At 40.8% G+C, this 17875-nt stretch overlaps 1 protein-coding gene across 12 annotated transcripts in view; it reads right to left on the bottom strand.

Moving 5' to 3' along the window:
• Nucleotides 1–15810: 15810 nt before the first annotated feature.
• The window catches only part of LOC116974495 (LIM domain only protein 7-like), a 214372-nt gene continuing 212307 nt past the window's right edge, over nt 15811–17875 (bottom strand). For all 12 annotated transcript variants that reach the window (XM_033022998.1, XM_033022990.1, XM_033022989.1 and 9 more), the window contains one exon: nt 15811–16703. In XM_033022998.1, the coding sequence (XP_032878889.1) occupies nt 16687–16703 (17 nt within the window). In that variant the 3' untranslated portion in view covers nt 15811–16686. The remainder of the gene's footprint in view (nt 16704–17875) is intronic.

The raw sequence follows: 17875 nt of genomic DNA on the forward strand, positions 1-17875 counted from the left end.
TAATTGGAATGGAATTGTGTTATCGGCCACAAAGCTGTGGAATGGAAGGATGAGATGGATACTGAAATTTAAAAGAGTAAATTGAAGGCTGAGACTGAATTTGGTTGAATTGAAACATTCATTATGGTTTGCTTTAAATAAGTCATGCCTGTAGGGAAAGCTGGACTGAACCCAGCTGAAATTTATATGAGAAACTGATATACATATTATAACATTGTGTGAATAAGGAGAGAGCTGATTAGTGTTGATCCTAGGATAGTAAAGAATATATTATAGAACAGAATAGAAATAAGAATACACTAATAGAACAGATTATAATAGGATAGTGATAGTGAAATGGAAAATGGATAGTATTGCAGAATTACAGTGAATGTATGGGAAAGCATCGGTGCATGAATGGTAGCTTGCTTTGTCCCAAGTTTTTCAGGAATTATAGGTTAGACTATGGAAAAGGATGAAAGAATGGGCAACAACACAGATGGAAGAAATTCGCGCCCACAAAAACTAGGGAGGTGAAGATTCATCAGATGGAAATTGTGAAGCTGCGTCCATGAAAACTCGGGAAGCTGGACAAGATTCTGGGAAGAAACATCATCGTCTTGTATTGTTGATAGATGGAGAATGTAATAGACACACATATGTATATCTGGTTATCTGATTATCTGACTACTTAGTTATCATAAATGATGGTTTATCATATATGATAAAAGGAAGGAATGTTAATCCTGGCCAAATTGGAGAGGCCAGGACATTAAAATTGAGTAAAGGCTTCTGGGCTGCTAGGTCTTTTGGTCAATTTAAAAGTGCCTTCTGTAGAAATGGGACCAGTTTGTCTAGAGCCTAGATTAGAGCTGCAGGAAGAGAATGGGAACATTTGCAGATCATGACAATTAGGTGCAAAATGCATGGAATGGATTGGATGAATGCAAACCAGACATACACATTGTAAATAATGTTGCAAAGCTTTACTTTGCTGAATGTTGATTGGATTAAGTATTGAGCCTTGTCTGGTTTTCTTGCACATGTTGCGATGTTTGTTTCCTTTGAGAAACACTGTTTGAATACAATGTATTAGCCACTGTATTATTTGGTTGGGGAACAGTAGTTGGAACTGTAATTATGTTTTGTCAAAATAAAGTTTAGATGTGCAAGTGCTTGACAGTGATTTTTGACTGAAACTAGACTGGGGCAAAGCTTAGAACGAGCAATTTATATCCCCACTGTTATTAAACTTTTGCACAGACCTCTCATATGCTGAGGATGTATCCCCAATCTTCCAGATGACCTCTTTTGCGACTTGCACATATTTTATCTGCACTTTCTCTGTAACTAATATTCTTCACTCTGTTTAGTTTCTCTTTTTTACTACCTGGTGTACTCTTGTATGATCTGCCGGGATAATACGTTTTTCACTGTATTTCAGTAAACATGATGATAATAAACCAATACCAGTAACTAAACAGAATGTCATCCTTAATCCCAGGGTCTGCCTCAGAGAAAGGTCACCTAATATACCCCAAATCTAAATCTTATTAATCATGTTCATTAATTATGAAAATGACAGGCTACAATGTTAAGAACTATATTCTACACTCTATCCTCCCTTTTGCTCGACCTACTGTACTTCAGTTTGCCGATTGTATTTATGTATAGTATTATCTGATCTGATTGAATAGCTTGCAAAACAAAGCTTTTCACTTTACCTTGGTACACATGACAATAACTATCCTAACATGACAATGACTATCCAAATCTAATTATTCAGGCATTTCAACTGTTCAAACTGTAGAAGAATCTGCAGTTTCACCTCAAAACCCACTTCTCTGCTTTATTTAGATCCATCATTTGCTGGCACTTACTTTTTACTTGTAGCTACAAACCTTCAGTACTGATATGTCCCACTAACGTTTGATAAAATAACAATTACAGGATCTTCCCTATTTAGAACAAATATAATTTATCTTGTCATGGTGGATAATCTGAGAGAAATCCAATTCAACATTAACTCAATATAATGATCCATTATTTAAAATTCTGCATATAAGTGTAAGTTTACACGACAATGCAGAATTATATCACATACACTGTGCCTCTTCAAGTCCTTCTAAATGTTTCATCATTTATCTTTGCACGCAAACAGGCTCAATTACTGCTCTATACACACGGGAAAGGTATCTTCAAATGGTCTAATTCAATCACCAAATGCCCTAAATATTTTTCTTATGATCATGTCCTTCACTTTCAACATAATACCCAACATTTGGTGGAATTCAATAACAGAATTACAGAATAGTTCACTGTGCAATTGATGCTGATTAGTTAGCTAGTTAAATATGAAGAATATTTCCAAGATTTTAAACAATCAATTTTTATTACATAGTGCACAAAATTGGACAAATGTTCTCTTCCTTGCTGTCTGCATTTGCCACCTTGCATACTTGATTTTTCACATCTTTGATCTTTCACAATCGGGATAAAAAGCCAGTGTTGATTGCTTTTGTATAATTTTATTATTTACTATTTAATAACAAGTAAATGCATTCTAAAGTTAATTGCAAATAAATATAAATGAGACTTAACACAAAGGACTATCTATGAAACATATCTGTGTAGAATTTAGAAATCCTTATAATATTATTTTGTGTTTTGGAGGTTTGGTAAAAGATTAGCAATTTGAGTAACATTTTAAAACCTGGGATGTTGAATGCTTTAAATTAATTCCAATAACATATTTCACAATCATGTACTATGGGATCAAAGCTGAATCTAATTATACAAATATCTTGCACTCAAGTCTCAAAAATGACAAACAATATCAACTGAAATAAACCTCAGCATGATATCCATTTTAATCAGAATAAATTATTAAAAAGGCTGATTACATATTATTATTCATAGAACGTTGATTTTGTCTCCACAGTAAATTGTGGACAGTACATCATTATTATTTAATCAATGTTTTATGACTAAGTAAAGATGAGTTGCCATATGAGTCTGAGGGATCAAATAATATTAAACTAGTTTCAAAGTTTAATTATCTTATACAGTATGCTTGCACTTCAGTTCAGACTCTCTTTCAATCAGAGCTACTGAAAACATGCTATATAATTTGGTTGTGCATGGTGTACATTGTCTTCTTTAGTTTAGTTTAGTTTAGTTTAGGGATACAGCACGGAAACAGGCACTTTGGTCCACCGAGTCCATGCCAACCACTGATCACCCCATACACCAGCACTATCCTACACACTAGGGACAATTTACAATTCTTACCGAAGCCAATTGTCCTACAAAACTGCACGTCTTCGGAGTGAGGAAGGAAACCGGAGCACCTGGAGAAAACCCATATGATCACAGGGAAAATGTACAAACTCCGTTTTACGTTTAGTTTAGTTTATTGTCATGTGTACCGAGATACAGTGAAAAACCTTTGTTGCGTGCTAACCAGTCAGTGGAAAGACAATACATGATTACAATCGAGCCATACACAGTGTACAGATACATGATAAGGGAATAATGTTTAGTGCCAGATAAAGCCAGTAAAGTCTGATCAAATTTAGTCCGAGGGTCTCCAATGAGGATCATAGTAGTTCAGGACTGCTCTCTAGTTGTGGTAGGATTGTTGCCTGATAACAGCTGGGAAGAAATTGTCCCTGAATCTGGAGGTGTGTGTTGAGTCAATGGAAGAGAGGTTGGTGCGTGTGATGGTCTGGGCTGAGTCCACAATCCTCTGCCATTTCTTACGGTCTTGGATGGAGTTGTTCCCAAACCCAGCTGTGATGCATCCTGCCCCACCATGTCTGCGCCGACCAGTGATCCCCATACACTAGCACTAAGCTACACACTAGGGACAATTTACAATTATTACCAAAGTCAATTAACCTACAAACCTCTACAACTTTGGAGTGTGGGAGGAAACTGGAGCACCTGGGACCCACAGTCACAGGAAGAACGTACCAACTCCGGACAGGCAGCACCCATAGTCTGGATTGAACCCGGGTCTCTGGCGCTCGAAGGCAGCATCTCTAACGCTGCGCCACCGTGCCATCATTGTGAGAGGTGATTTCAGAGAGGAGGGGATATCATGGAGATTTGAAAATATAGCTAAACATTTTAAAACAGCCTTTCATGAACAATATTCTATTATTTTATACTGCATATGGCTAAAGCCTACTTGATTGTATTACATATGTGGTACCAATTAGTCTTTAGTCTCTAGAGATACAGCAAGGAGACAGATCCTTCGGACTACCTAGTCGACGCTGACCATCGATCACCCGCACACTAGTTCTATAGTATCCTAATTTCACATCCTGCACACTAGGGACAGTTCACAGAAGCAAATTAACCTACAAACCTGCACGTCTTTGGAATGTGGGACAAACCCATAGCACCTCGAGAAAACCCATGGGGTCACAGGGAGAACATACAAATTCCATACGGACAGCACCTGTAGATAGGATCAAACCCGGATCTTAGGTGCTGTAAGACAGAAACTCTACCACAGTGTCACCCTTTGCAGATCAATGCAGAAATAATGACAGAAAGTATTTTTGCTGAGAATTAATAATTCTGTGGATCAATTGTTTAGTTGCTAGAAGGCCATCTATAGACTGAAAGATTAATTATCTACTGAGGAGATGCAAGCAGATAACAAATTCACAGTGACTTTACCCTTTATAAATCAGAGCATTGAGTATAGAAGTTGGGATGTAATGTTAAAATTGTACAAGGCACTGGTGAGGCCAATTCTGGAGTGTGGGGTACAATTTTGGTCACCTAATTATAGGAAGGATGTCAACAAAATAGAGAGAGTACAGAGGAGATTTACTAGAATGTTGCCTGGGTTTCAGCAACTAAGTTACAGAGAAAGGTTGAACAAGTTAGGGCTTTATTCTTTGGAGCACAGAAGGTTAAGGGGGGACTTGATAGAGGTCTTTAAAATGATGAGAGGGATAGACAGAGTTGACGTGGATAAGCTTTTCCCACTGAGATTAGGGAAGATTCAAACAAGGGGACATGACTTGAGAATTAAGGGACAGAAGTTTAGGGGTAACATGAGGGGGAACTTCTTTACTCAGAGTGGTGGCTGTGTGGAATGAGCTTCCAGTGAAGGTGGTGGAGGCAGGTTCGTTTTTATCATTTAAAAATAAATTGGATAGTTATATGGACGGGAAAGGAATGGAGGGTTATGGTCTGAGCGCAGGTATATGGGACTAGGGGAGAATACGTGTTCGGCACGGACTAGAAGGGTCGAGATGGCCTGTTTCCGTGCTGTAATTGTTATATGGTTATATTGTCTTGTCCAAATCTAAATTGTCTACATGCCACTGGGCAGCCAGATCAATCTAATGGAGGAGAAAGCATTGCTCAATGTAATGCTCACTTCTGGACAAATATAGTAGTTTGCGAGTATCATCTTATTTCCTGCCAATTCACATATTTTTCAAAAATCCAAGAGATTTCAAACAGAGATAACCTGCAGGGCAGGCTATATTTACACAGCTATTTGTCTGTGAATTTAAAAAAAATGTTTTATTGAATTTTGCTCCTTGTTTTAAATGTGGAATTGAATTACTTTAATTACACTTCTATTAGGCTTTAAAAAGAAAACAGATCTCTGCCGGTAAAATGAACAGTTGCAAAGATTGTGCCAATCGAACCCGGGTCTCAGACGCTGTAAGGCAGAAACTCTACCGCTGTGCCATTGTGCCTTTTTGAATAGTCTTGGAACACTTGGCAGCACAGTGTTACAGCGATTGAGTTAATGCCTGAAAGAGCCAGAGACCAGTTTCGATCCTCAATATGGGTGCTGCCTGTGTGGAGTTTGTATGTTCTCCCTGTGACCACATGTGTTTACTCCAGGTGCTTCGGTTTCTTCCCGCATTTCAAAGACTTGCAGGTTTGTAGATTAATTGGCTGAAAACTCCAATGAGCCAATCAAAATGGCCGGTCAGCGAAGGAGATTGCCTTCGACTGCCTGTAAGTAAATAGCGACCCCACTCCACTGGCTTCGACCAAACGGCAACCTATGTTTAGTCGAGGCCGGTTTTGTTTTTTTTTAAATAATCGCAGGAACATAGAAGAAGCCGCGACCACGCGGAAACCACTTTCCACCAATAGGGAGTGACCGGAACCTCCGGGATTGTGGATGATCAGCCATGATCACATTGAATGGTGGTGCTGGCTCGAAGGGCCGAATAGCATATTCCTGCATTTATTGTCTATTATCTATTGACTCATATGTTACACACCTTGGAAAGGCAACACTGTGTACAATTCTGATCAGCCTGCTGGACGAAAGATGTTATTAAATTGGAATGGGCACAAAAATAAATGTTACCAGATCTGGAGGATTTGAGTTATAATGAGATGCTGGATAAGCTAGGACATTTTTCCTTAAAGTGTGACCTCAAGGTAGGTGAGTCGAAAAACTAAAGGGCATAGATTTAAGGTGAGGTGGGAAAGTTTAAAAGAGGCCTGAGGGGAAACGTTTTATACAGAGGGTGGTGCATAAATGGAACAAGGTGCTGATGGAAATGGTAGAAACAATTACTATGTTAAAAGACGTTTGGACAGGTAGAAACAGATTGGAGGGATATAGATAACTCTATCAGGCAAGGTAGACACAAAATGCTGGAGTAACTCAGCGGGACAGGCAGCATCTCTGGAGAGAAGGAATGGGTGACGTTTTGGGTCGAGACCCTTAAATGTCACCCATTACTTCTCTCCAGAGTTGCGGCCTGTCTCGCTGAGTTACTTCATTTTGTGTCTGCCTTCGATTTAAACCAGCATCTGCAGTTCTTTCCTACTCTATTAGGCAAGTTGATCTTCATTGACAAATTGAGTTGAAGGGTCTCTTTACTTGCTGTATAGCTCTGTAACTTATTGAAGTCATACTTTCGGCTTAGCTATCTTTCATAGTTGCCAAATAAGATAAATGTTTCCCCCTGCACAAGCAAAGAGCGGACATTTGCAAAGGTGTTTGCAAAGGTGCCCATAATGGCTGTCTCGCCAACAGTCTCTCGTCCTTTTCCTTCTTTGTTGTTTTTTTAGTATGTGGTAAATGTATGTTTTAGTGTTCTTTAGCTTGTTTTTTGTTGGGGGTGGGGGTGTTGGAGAAAAACTTTTTAAAATCTCTTACGTCGATGGCGGTGGGGCTTTTTTCCCCGTATCGTATCTCCATCTGCACTGCGGCCTAACATCGTGGAGTTGGCGGCCTCTGCTGGAGACTGACCTCGGGAGTTCCAACCGTGGGAGCCTGCGGACTTACCATCGTGGAGCTGGCAGTCCCTGTCGGGGATCGACCTTGGGGCTCCAATCGTGAGAGCCTGCTGATTTTAACACCGTGGAGCTCACAGTCATTGTTTAGGGAGCGACTTCGGGAGCTCCAAGCAGCAGGAGCTTCGATCGCCGGCTGAGGGAGCTTCGACCGTCCGCGCCACAGGGGCTTCAATCGCCGGCTGCCGGAGCTTCGATCGCCCCTACTGCGGATGGTTCGACTGCCCTGACCGCGGGAGTATAAAGAGGGAAGAAGGGTAGACTTTATTGCCTTTCATCACAGTGAGGAAAGTGGGGAATCCTGTGGTGGATGTTTATGTTAACTTTCATGGAGTTGTGTTGTTGCTTTTTTTAGTATGGCTGTATGGTAAATCGAATATCACTGTACCTTAATTGGTACACGTGACAATAAAATACCTTTGAACGTTTGATTTCATGGAATCCTGAAGTTATACAGCATGGAAACAAGCCCTTCAGCCAATCAAATGCATAATGGCTATTAGGAACAGATTTATACTACTGCTTCAGATAGACAAACAAACCTGGCGTAACTCAGCAGGATAAACTGCAATTTTGCAGAGAAGGAATGGGTGACATTACAGGTCGAGATCCATCTTCAGACTAGAGTCAGGGGAAAGGGAAACGAGAGATATAGAGGGTGATGTACAGCAGCGAGAGAGGATGTTGCAGATCTCTCATTGGAGGGAGGGGGAGAACGTCTTCAGAGACATACCATGGGGAGATTTTGCAGTGGAGCAGACGAAATATGTCGGAAGGGAACTGCAGATGCTAGTTTAAACTGAAGATAGACACAAAATGCTGGAGCAACTCAGTGGGACAGGCAGCATTCTTCCCACATTCCCATCAACTTCCCCCAGATTCTACCACTCACCTACACACAAGGACTAATTTATAATGGGCATTTAACTTATCAATCCACATGCCTTTGAGTTGTGTGGGGTAGGGGGGGGAAGAGGTGGAACTGGAGCTGCCAGAAGAAACCAATGAGATCATAGGGAGAACATGAAAATTCCACATGGACAGCACCGGAGTTCATGATTGAATCCAGGTCACTAGCAGTAGCACTACTAGCTACTTCAATATCTCCTCTGATTTTAGTTACAATTTAAAAATAAATTCAAACGCTCTCAATAAGAAACCAAACTATAAAAAATGGACATCAAAAAAGTTAAATACACAATCTAAAAATATTAACACCAACCTTGATGCATCATGCTCTTCCACCTTGATTGGTATCTATGAAGACACTGGTTTCTGCACCAGGACTAAACTCATGCAAGTTTATCCGGTGGGTTCCCCGGAATTGATTCTGGAGTGGTTTTGCAATTTTGTGTATCATTGCTGCACTTTGTGAGGAATTCATTTATCAGTGGAAATTCTGAACTAGCTGGTACATATGCAAGAAACATCAGCACATTCATGTAGGTTTGCCAGCATTGCTAATGCTCCCAATATTGAAGCACTGATCAAAAGCACTCCTGTTGTACGTCTGACTCTCTTCCAAAACCTAGAGCTCTTCAGTGGCTACTGTTCCCTTGCAATTCAAGTTGTAGTTGTCCATGAGTGTATTTTTTCCGCTGCTATCACCAGACATTTCAAATAATTTGTACATTCTTAGGCAACACGCCTTGCCAGGCTGAATCTTAGATTCCAATCCCCTTTCTATGGATCTCCATCCACTGCAGCTGATACTGCAAGCCACATCGCCACCCAGTGGACAATGCTATCAAACCAAGTTTAATTTAGTTTAGTTGTGTTTATTTAATGTTACGTGCACCGAGGTACAGTGAAAAGCTTTTTGTTGCGTGCTAACCAGTCAGCAGAAAGACAATACATGATTAGAATTAATCCATTTACATGATAAAGGAATAATGTTTAGTGCAAGGTAAAGCCAGCCAAGTCCGGTCAATGATAGTCTGTGGAACATCAAGGTTTCAAGATCGTTTTTTTGTCACATGTACAAATTGAGGTACAGTGGAATTCAAATTACCATACAGCCATACAAAAAAAAAGCAACAAGACACACAACTACATAAAAGTTAACATAAACATCCACCACAGAGGATTCCCCACATTCCTCACTGTGATGGAAGGCAATAAAGTCTAATCAGCTTCCTCTTTATTCTCCTGCAGTCGGGGCAGTCGAAACATCCGCAGTCAGACCAATCGAAACTCCTGCGTCGGGGCGGCTGAAACTCATGCGGCTTGGAGTCCCCGATGTCGGTCTCTAACCAACGACCGCGGGCTCCGCAATGTTAAAGTCCCACAGGCTCCCATGGTTGGAGCCCCAAAGACGACTCCCGACAAGTCCGCACGCTCCCGCGATGGAGCTCCTGCTCGATCTCCAGCAGATAGCGCCAACTTCATGATGTTAGGCCGCAGTCCAGACAGAGATACGATAAGGAAAAAATCACATCCCCATCGAGGTAAGAGATTGGATAAAAGTTTCCCCCAAGCCCTCCCCACCCCCCACATAAAATAGCTAAAGTACACTAAAAAACACACACATTTAACACATATAAAACAGACACAAAGAAGGAAAGGACAGACAGACTGTTGGCGAGGCAGTCATTGCTAGCGCCACCCGGTGGTTCAAAGAGGTAGATAGTAGTTCAGTACTGCTCTCTGGCTGCGGTAGGATGATTCAGTTGCCTGATAACAGCTGAGAAGAAACTGTCCCTAAATCTGGTGGTGTGCGTTTTCACACCACATCAAAGCAAGTTTGCCGATTGCCTTGTCCTGGATCACCTTCCACAACTCAGCAGAAATATCTGACCTAACCTCCAGCTGCATCTACCACAAGAGAGCCGAGCCCTTGCCTAAAGACTTCCAACATCAGGATGAGGACGAGAGAGGAGGAGAAACGACACATAAATTTCCAGAGGATGGGAATCGTATCAGGTGACATAGAATAGAGAACCTCTTTGGATTGGCAATAAGGAGTAATGTGGTTACGTATAGATCTCTTGAACACCCCTACTATATCGTTTACTGATGCACACCAAGATTGTCAACCTTAAAAGACTATTCTTTATCTTTTGATAAGGGCCCCATGGTGAATGGTGAATACAACATGACCACTCCTTTTTGGATCATTCCAGTGATTCATTGATTAAATGATCCAATTCTACTTTATTCAATGATACTTTATCGTCACATGTGCCTAGATAGTGAAATGCTTTGTAATGCACACAAGCCAGGAAAATCACGTAGCAGACCTCACCTGGGCAGTACATAAGTGTCACCACATATGTCCGCTTCATACGTAGAAACTGTGGAAAGTCTACTTCTCTCAGAGGACCATTTGCATGGAGCAAAATAAAAAGGATGGGCATTACCAATGAAGAGATTCTATGGATGGACATAACATCCCTGAGCCACCAATGTAATGATAACAAAATGATGGCAATGTCCATGAAATGATGATCCACTGTTGACTTTATCAACAATTAATAAGCCAGCTTAAAGGGTGTTCAATAAATATTTCTTGAATGTGGCTTGCAAGAACCTGTTCCTCAAGCTCAAAGGGGTAAACAAGCATCTCCCCGTCATGAAGCACTGGACACATTTCACCCTCCAAAACTGGAGCCGCAGCTTCTCTTTTGTGAAGAGGGCGGCAGCAGTAGAGTTGATGCCTTACAGCGCCAGGGACCCGGGTTCAATCCTGACGACGGGTGCTGTCGGTAAGGAGTTTGTACGTTCTCCGTGACCTACGTTGGTTTTCTCAGGGAAGCTCCGGTTTCCTCCCACAACCCCAAAGACGTACATGTTTGTAGGTTAAATTGGCTTGGTATAGATATAAATTGTCCCTAGTGTGCATAGGCTGGGGATCGATGGTCGACCAGACTCGGTAGGCCAAAGGCCCTGTTTCTGCGCTGTATCTCTAAACTAAAAAGGAATGGAAAATGTTTCTAAATCACATCTCTCAATAATTTTGAATGCTATTCTATATATTCCCTATACTTCAAATAATAAACTACTGAGCTGCTTGAAGGGTCTGAGTCAGGATCTAACCCGGGTCTCTGGCGCTGAGAGGCAGCAACTCTACCGCTGTGCCACCTCCTTTATTGTTGGATGTAAATCATGAAACGCCGTCCCCCATGGGTGCACCATTATTACAACATTTCATCACTACCTTTTCGGGGGCAATGAGGGATGGGAAATAAATACTGGTCCTGCCAAAATCCTGAAAATGAACGTATAAAACAAAATGTGTTTTTCAATTATCAGTCTTTACCCCATAAAAAGGATGAGTCGCTGCCTCAAAAAGGCTGGCAGTATCATCAAAGACCCACACCATCCTGGCCACACACTCATCTCCCTGCTACCTTCGGGCAGAAGGTACAGGAGCCTGAAGACTGCAACAACCAGGTACAGGAATAGCTACTTCCCCACAGCCATCAGGCTATTAAACCTGGCTCGGACAAAACTCTGATCACTAATAACCCATTTTCTGTTATTTGCATTTTATCAGTTTATTTATTTGTGTGTGTATATATTTATATTATGGTATATGGACACACTGATCTGTTTTGTAGTAAATGCCTACTATGTTCTGTGTGCTGAAGCAAATCAAGAATGTCATTGTCCTATACAGGGATACATGACAATAAACTCACTTGAACACTTGATCCTCAATTATTGAATTGTGATGATTTTGCCCAAATTCAGCGCTTTGTGTTTTTACTCTTAAAATTGATAGTCTGATCTAATTTTCGGAACCCTAGTTGTATCAGTGTACAAAAAATAAGTACCTCGTTGAAACTTACAGAATAATGAAAGGCATAGATAGAGTGGATGTGGAAAGAGAATATTTCCACCGGTGGGAGAGTCAAGGACCAGTGGTCATAGCCTCAGAATTCACTGGATGGATTTAAGAGAGAGTTAGATAGAGCTCTAGGGGCTAGTGGAGTCAAGGTATATGGGGAGAAGGCAGGCATGGTTATTGGTAGGGGACAATGAATGGCGGTGCTGGCTCGAAGGGCCGAATAGCCTCCTCCTGCACCTATTTTCTATGAGTGTTGCGACTTATGGCAGGATTTACAAGCGCAGTGCATATTGTTAGAGCTCTAACCTTGACATATTCCTTTGTCATTGAGAAACAAAGTGCTGGTGTAACTCAGTGGGTCAGGCACCATCTCTGGAAGAGATAGACACACATTTTGGGTTGGGACCCTTTTAACATAGTTCCATATTGAAGCGGAGTCATTTATGCAGTAAAGCTCAGCCACTGCCTCCTTTATGGGGAATTGCTAATCATCCATACAGAATGTATACATCTGCATTCTCACTTGTGTCACAAACTAAAACCATGACCCACTTGATTAACTGTGCAGAACCTCAATTACACAGCTAATGAAAGCTATGTGACTATGTTCAGCAACACATAATACAAAGATAATATAATAATTGTAATTAACCATCAAGATAGCATCACTGATGGGCCTGTCCCACCGGCGATTTTTTCGGCGACTACAGGCGACTGCCGCAAGATTTTCAACATGTTGAAAATTCTTCGGCAACAGTGGCGACAATTTTTGCTGTTGTAGGTTGTCACCAGGTGTCATAGGTGAAATCCATCAAAAATAGTCCCTGGCAGTCACCTAAAGAGTCGCCTAAGTAGGACAGGCCCATTATTTGCTCTACATGAGCCTCTACTTTTCTGTGCCTTTTCAGATCAACTATAAATGTGACATGTTAAGAACATCAATGCATTTTATTTGTTTACTTCATGTAAAAATTGGGCTGAGTTTCTACTGCACATATGCTAATGTAAAGGGATTGTCAATGGATTGTTATGTCCAATTAGCCAAGAATAACAATTCCGCATTGGTATTTTTAAAATTCAAAAGGAATGTAAAACTTCAGAGAGTTCTCACAGGAATCATTCATAGCCTTTTTTTAATTGTGTACATCCTAATAAACTGCAGCTCTGTTCAGCAACATATAAAAAAAATAACCTACTTCAGAAAATCAAATGCAACCCATTAAGGATTGACAGGAAGGAGCATCCATATGTTTATTAGAATTAAAGTTAGACTGAAAAATGTTAGTTTGTTATAATATACACCTTCCCCACCCACTCCTCCCCAACTACCACTTCACACCTACTTACAGCCTGACTCCAGTCTGCAAAGACTGGACTCTCGTCCATTTCCCACCCCCTCCTTGCTGCTCAACATCAGTCTGGCCACTTCTCCATCACCAACAATAGAAATTTAGGTGGTGGAGAGGCTATTCAGAAGACAGAAAAGCCGGAAATCTCCAGGACCGGACAATGTTTCCCCCTCTACCCTCAAACTCAGTGCCAAACAACTAGCACCGACACCGACATTTTCAACCAGTCCCTGCAAACATGTACTGTCCCTGCCTGCTTCAAAGTCTCCACTATTGTCCCTGTACCCAAAATGACAAGGATTACTGGTCTTAATCATTGTCGCACTGTCCTCTGTAGTCATGAAGACCCTTGAAAGCTTGTGCTGGCCCAGCTGAAAAATATCACAAACCCTCTTCTGGACCCCCTGCAGTTTGCATACCGGGCCAATAGATCTGTGGATGATGCAGTCAACCTAGGCCTGCACTTCATCCTCCAGAACCTAGACCGCCAGATGACCTATGCAAGGATTTTGTTTGTTGGTTTTAGCTCTGCATTCAACACCATTGTGCCAGAGCTACTACACTCCAAACTCTCCAAGTTGACTGTGCCTGGACCCCTCGGTCAGTGGATCACCAACTTTCTGACAGACAGGAAGCAGCATGTGAAGCTAGGAAAGCAGATCTCGGACCCGCAGACCCTCAGCCTAGGAGCACTGCAAGGCTGCGTACTCTCTCCTCTCCTTTACTCTCTCTACTCCAACAACTGCACCTCCACAGACTCCTCTGTCAAGCTTCTCAAGTTTGCGGACAACACAACCCTGATTGGACTGATCCAGGATGGGGAGGAATCAGCCTACAGACAGGAAGTGACACAGCTGGTGTCCTGGTGCCTTCGTAACAACCTGGAGCTCAATCCTCTTAAGACGGTGGAATTGATAGTAAACTTTAGGAGAGCTTCCCCTCCCCTCCCCCCACTCACCATCAACAACACCACAGTCACATCTGTGGAGTCTTGGAACCATCATCTCCAAGGATCTGAAATGGGGGACCACCATCGACTCCACAGTCAAATAAGGCCAACAGAGGATGTACTTCCTCCGAGAGCTGAGGAAACACAATCTGCCCCAGGCAATGATGGTCCAATTCTATACTGCCATCGTCCACACCTTCTCCATCATGGTCTGGTTTGGCTCAGCTATCAAGCACGACATCCAGAGGCTGCAGCGAATCGTCTGATCAGTTGAGAAGGTTGTTGGCTGCAACCTTCCCCCCATTGACAACCTGTGCACTGCAAGGGTCAGGAAGCGAGCAGCTAAGATCATCTCCGACCCCTCTCACCCTTGCCATAAACTCTTTGAATCACTTCCCTCTGTAAGTCGACACCAGACTGTCAAGCTGCCACAGCCAGACATAAAAACAGCTTTTTTCCATGAGTAGTAGCTCTACTCAATAACCAAAAGTCTGTAGCCTCCTTTTGCTCTGGTATTTTGTTTCATTCACGTTTAAACTATAATGTTTTATTATTAATGTTTAATGTTATATGTGTCATTCTTAATTGTTACTGTATGTTATGTTGTTACTTGCGAGCGGAGCACCAAGGAAAATTCCTTGTATGTGTACATACTTGGCCAATAAACTTCATTCATATGCTTTAATGTCAGGTGTCTCAATATCCTTGCCTATTTGTATAATTCTTTTTTCTTTTTTTAATAATCTTTTTATTGGGGTTTTTTCCAAAAAAACAAAAATAAAACATAAAAAACAGAGCAAAAAGAATAATGATAAACATAACAATGGTATTAATATATAGGGATCAGGAATACATTAATAACAGGTATAACCTAATATGAGTCCAGTCAAAATACACAATGAATATAGACCTCCCGGTCTCTATGTAAATATAGTTAAATCTTTAAAAGGAAACTTATAAATGTTAAAAAAAACACAAAGATAAAAAAACAACAAGAAAAAAGACAAAAAACAATACCCCCCAAAACTAAAGAAAAAAAAATGAATACTAATAAAATAAATTAAAAAACAAAGCAAAGCAAAACAGAATCTGAACTGAGAATTTCAACAATTTAAGTCTGTTTGGCGTCACTCTTGTAAGTGACTCGTGTAAAGTGACACTCTTACACATTGAAATCCAGTCTCCCTGCGGAAGTGTGCGGTTATAGTGACCCAGGCTGGATTAGGGCTGGGTGGTCAGCAATTCTGAGGCAAATGATCATCTGCAGATATATATATATATATATATATATATATATATATATATATATATATATATATATATATATATATATAATATATATCTTGATTTTGATATATTGACATCAATTACAAGATTTAAAGATTTATTCATTTTATTTATAAACATCAGGCAACACAAAAAAAACAACTTTTTTCTTTCATACATTTTTTTTGCAAAATATTTTTACCATTAATTCCAAAAAAGCCAGGAACAAATCTCACAGATTTTGATTTCACATCAAAGCTCTTAACATAGAAGGACTGCTCAAGATTTGTACAAAAAAAACACATGCTTGCCCCGTCTTGCTTACCCGTCCCTCATTCTAGAAAATATTATGCTTTTTCCAGTCGACTAATTATGGAATGAGAATGAAGATGCAGATATACATGTTGAGATAAAAATAACGTTTTGGAATAATTACATAGATCTTTGAAAAGTATCAGAACATAAATGTTGAGTAGAATATGAAGTATATAAACCACACAACTTTGCCTTCTACAAGTAGCCATATGAACAGAGGCAGTTGCCTTACTTGCACCATAAACTAACAGCTCATCAGTTTGATAAATAAACATTATAACTCACCAATACATTTCCTGTATAATACACCGTGCATTCCCATAGCTTCTGTACATGCTATGCTCATAAGTAGAGGGGGGCAGAAACTCATTTTCAATAATGTGCATGGACTGAACGCACATACATAGCAGAGATTACAAACGTGCTGATGCATTCAGTGGAGCTCCGACAGTTTCAATGAAGGCAAACTTTGGAAGCAGAATGCAACTTGTAACCACTGCTGTGTATGCAGTCAGTTCGATGACCAGGATAGTATCGCTACATTATAAATTAAAGGTTTGTTTAATTGAGCAATCACCCCATTTATAGCCCAACTGCGATGAAAACGTAATTTTAAATTCCAATGAGTTATGTCATTTGTTACACTCTGATTATCAAGAGAATTTTTTTCCCCCATTCACAAGCCAAGTTGCTTCTCCTCTTCCACTCACTGCGGTATCTTTCCATTGCTTGGAGGTTCCTCAATTGGACTGCCCAACTATCAAAAAAAAAGCATATGGATCAAAACTACTGAGACAAATAAAATTGACTTTGACTTTGAGAATCAACATAATAATAATAATAATAATAATAATAATAATAATAATAATAATAATAATAATAATAATATATTTTATTGTCATTGCACATCGGTGCAACGAGATTTGTTATGCAGCTTCCATCCGATCATCATAACTTAAACAACTAATAAAATTTAGATACCCCAAGAAACATAATTTATAATAAAAAAAAAAAAAATAACAGTAAAACAGTCCAAAGTGCAAATATGTCTGTGCCGGGTCGATGTGCGTGAATACAGGGCTGGTTCAGAGCAGCGATAGCTCTGGGGATAAAGCTGTTCCTGAGTCTGGAGGTGCGGGTGTAGATGGCCTTGTAACGTCTGCCAGAAGGTAGGAGTTCGAACAGACTATTACAAGGGTGTGAGGCGTCTTTGTGGATGTTGACGGCCTTCCTGAGGCACCATGTGTAGTAGATGCCCTCCAAGGCTGGTAGCTGTGACCCAATAATCTTCTGCGCCCTGTGGACGACGCGCTGAAGAGCTCTCCTCTCTGCCTACGTGCAGCTGAGATACCACACAGAGATGCCATGAGTTAGTATGCTCAGTAGACGGTTGTCAGCAGCTGTTGGGGCAGTCTTTTTCAATGTTCTTAGAAAGAACAGTCATTGCTGTGCCTTCTTGACCAGCGTAGCGGAGTTGGTGGACCATGTGAGGTCCTCCGAAATGTGTGTGCCCAGAAACCTAAAGCTGGACACTCTCTCCACACTGTCCCCGTAGATAGAGGTTGGGGCGTGTTCCCCATTTTGTGTCCTCCTGAAGTCGATAATCAGCTCCTTGGTCTTGGAGGTGTTTAGGGACAAGTTGTTACGTTATTTTTATTATAATATATTAATCTCTCAAATACTGTCAAGCAACCCAGAAATAGTAAGTACTCCTTGAACAATCTTCAAAGGAATACATCAAATATAAAGCAGCTTTGCACTGGAGACTATCCCAGTCCTGAATAGATTTTGTGAAATATCCTCTGCCAAGTCCATGCATTAAACTACTTTGTGCAACAAAATTGCAAAGGGCTTACACAGGAGATCAGGAGTGGGCCTCTCACACCTGCTCACACAAGGGCATCCTTGGTTTTAGAGTCAACCACACAA

The sequence above is a fragment of the Amblyraja radiata genome, chromosome 6 (genome assembly GCF_010909765.2).
Source record: "Amblyraja radiata isolate CabotCenter1 chromosome 6, sAmbRad1.1.pri, whole genome shotgun sequence".
Classification (NCBI taxonomy): domain Eukaryota; kingdom Metazoa; phylum Chordata; class Chondrichthyes; order Rajiformes; family Rajidae; genus Amblyraja; species Amblyraja radiata.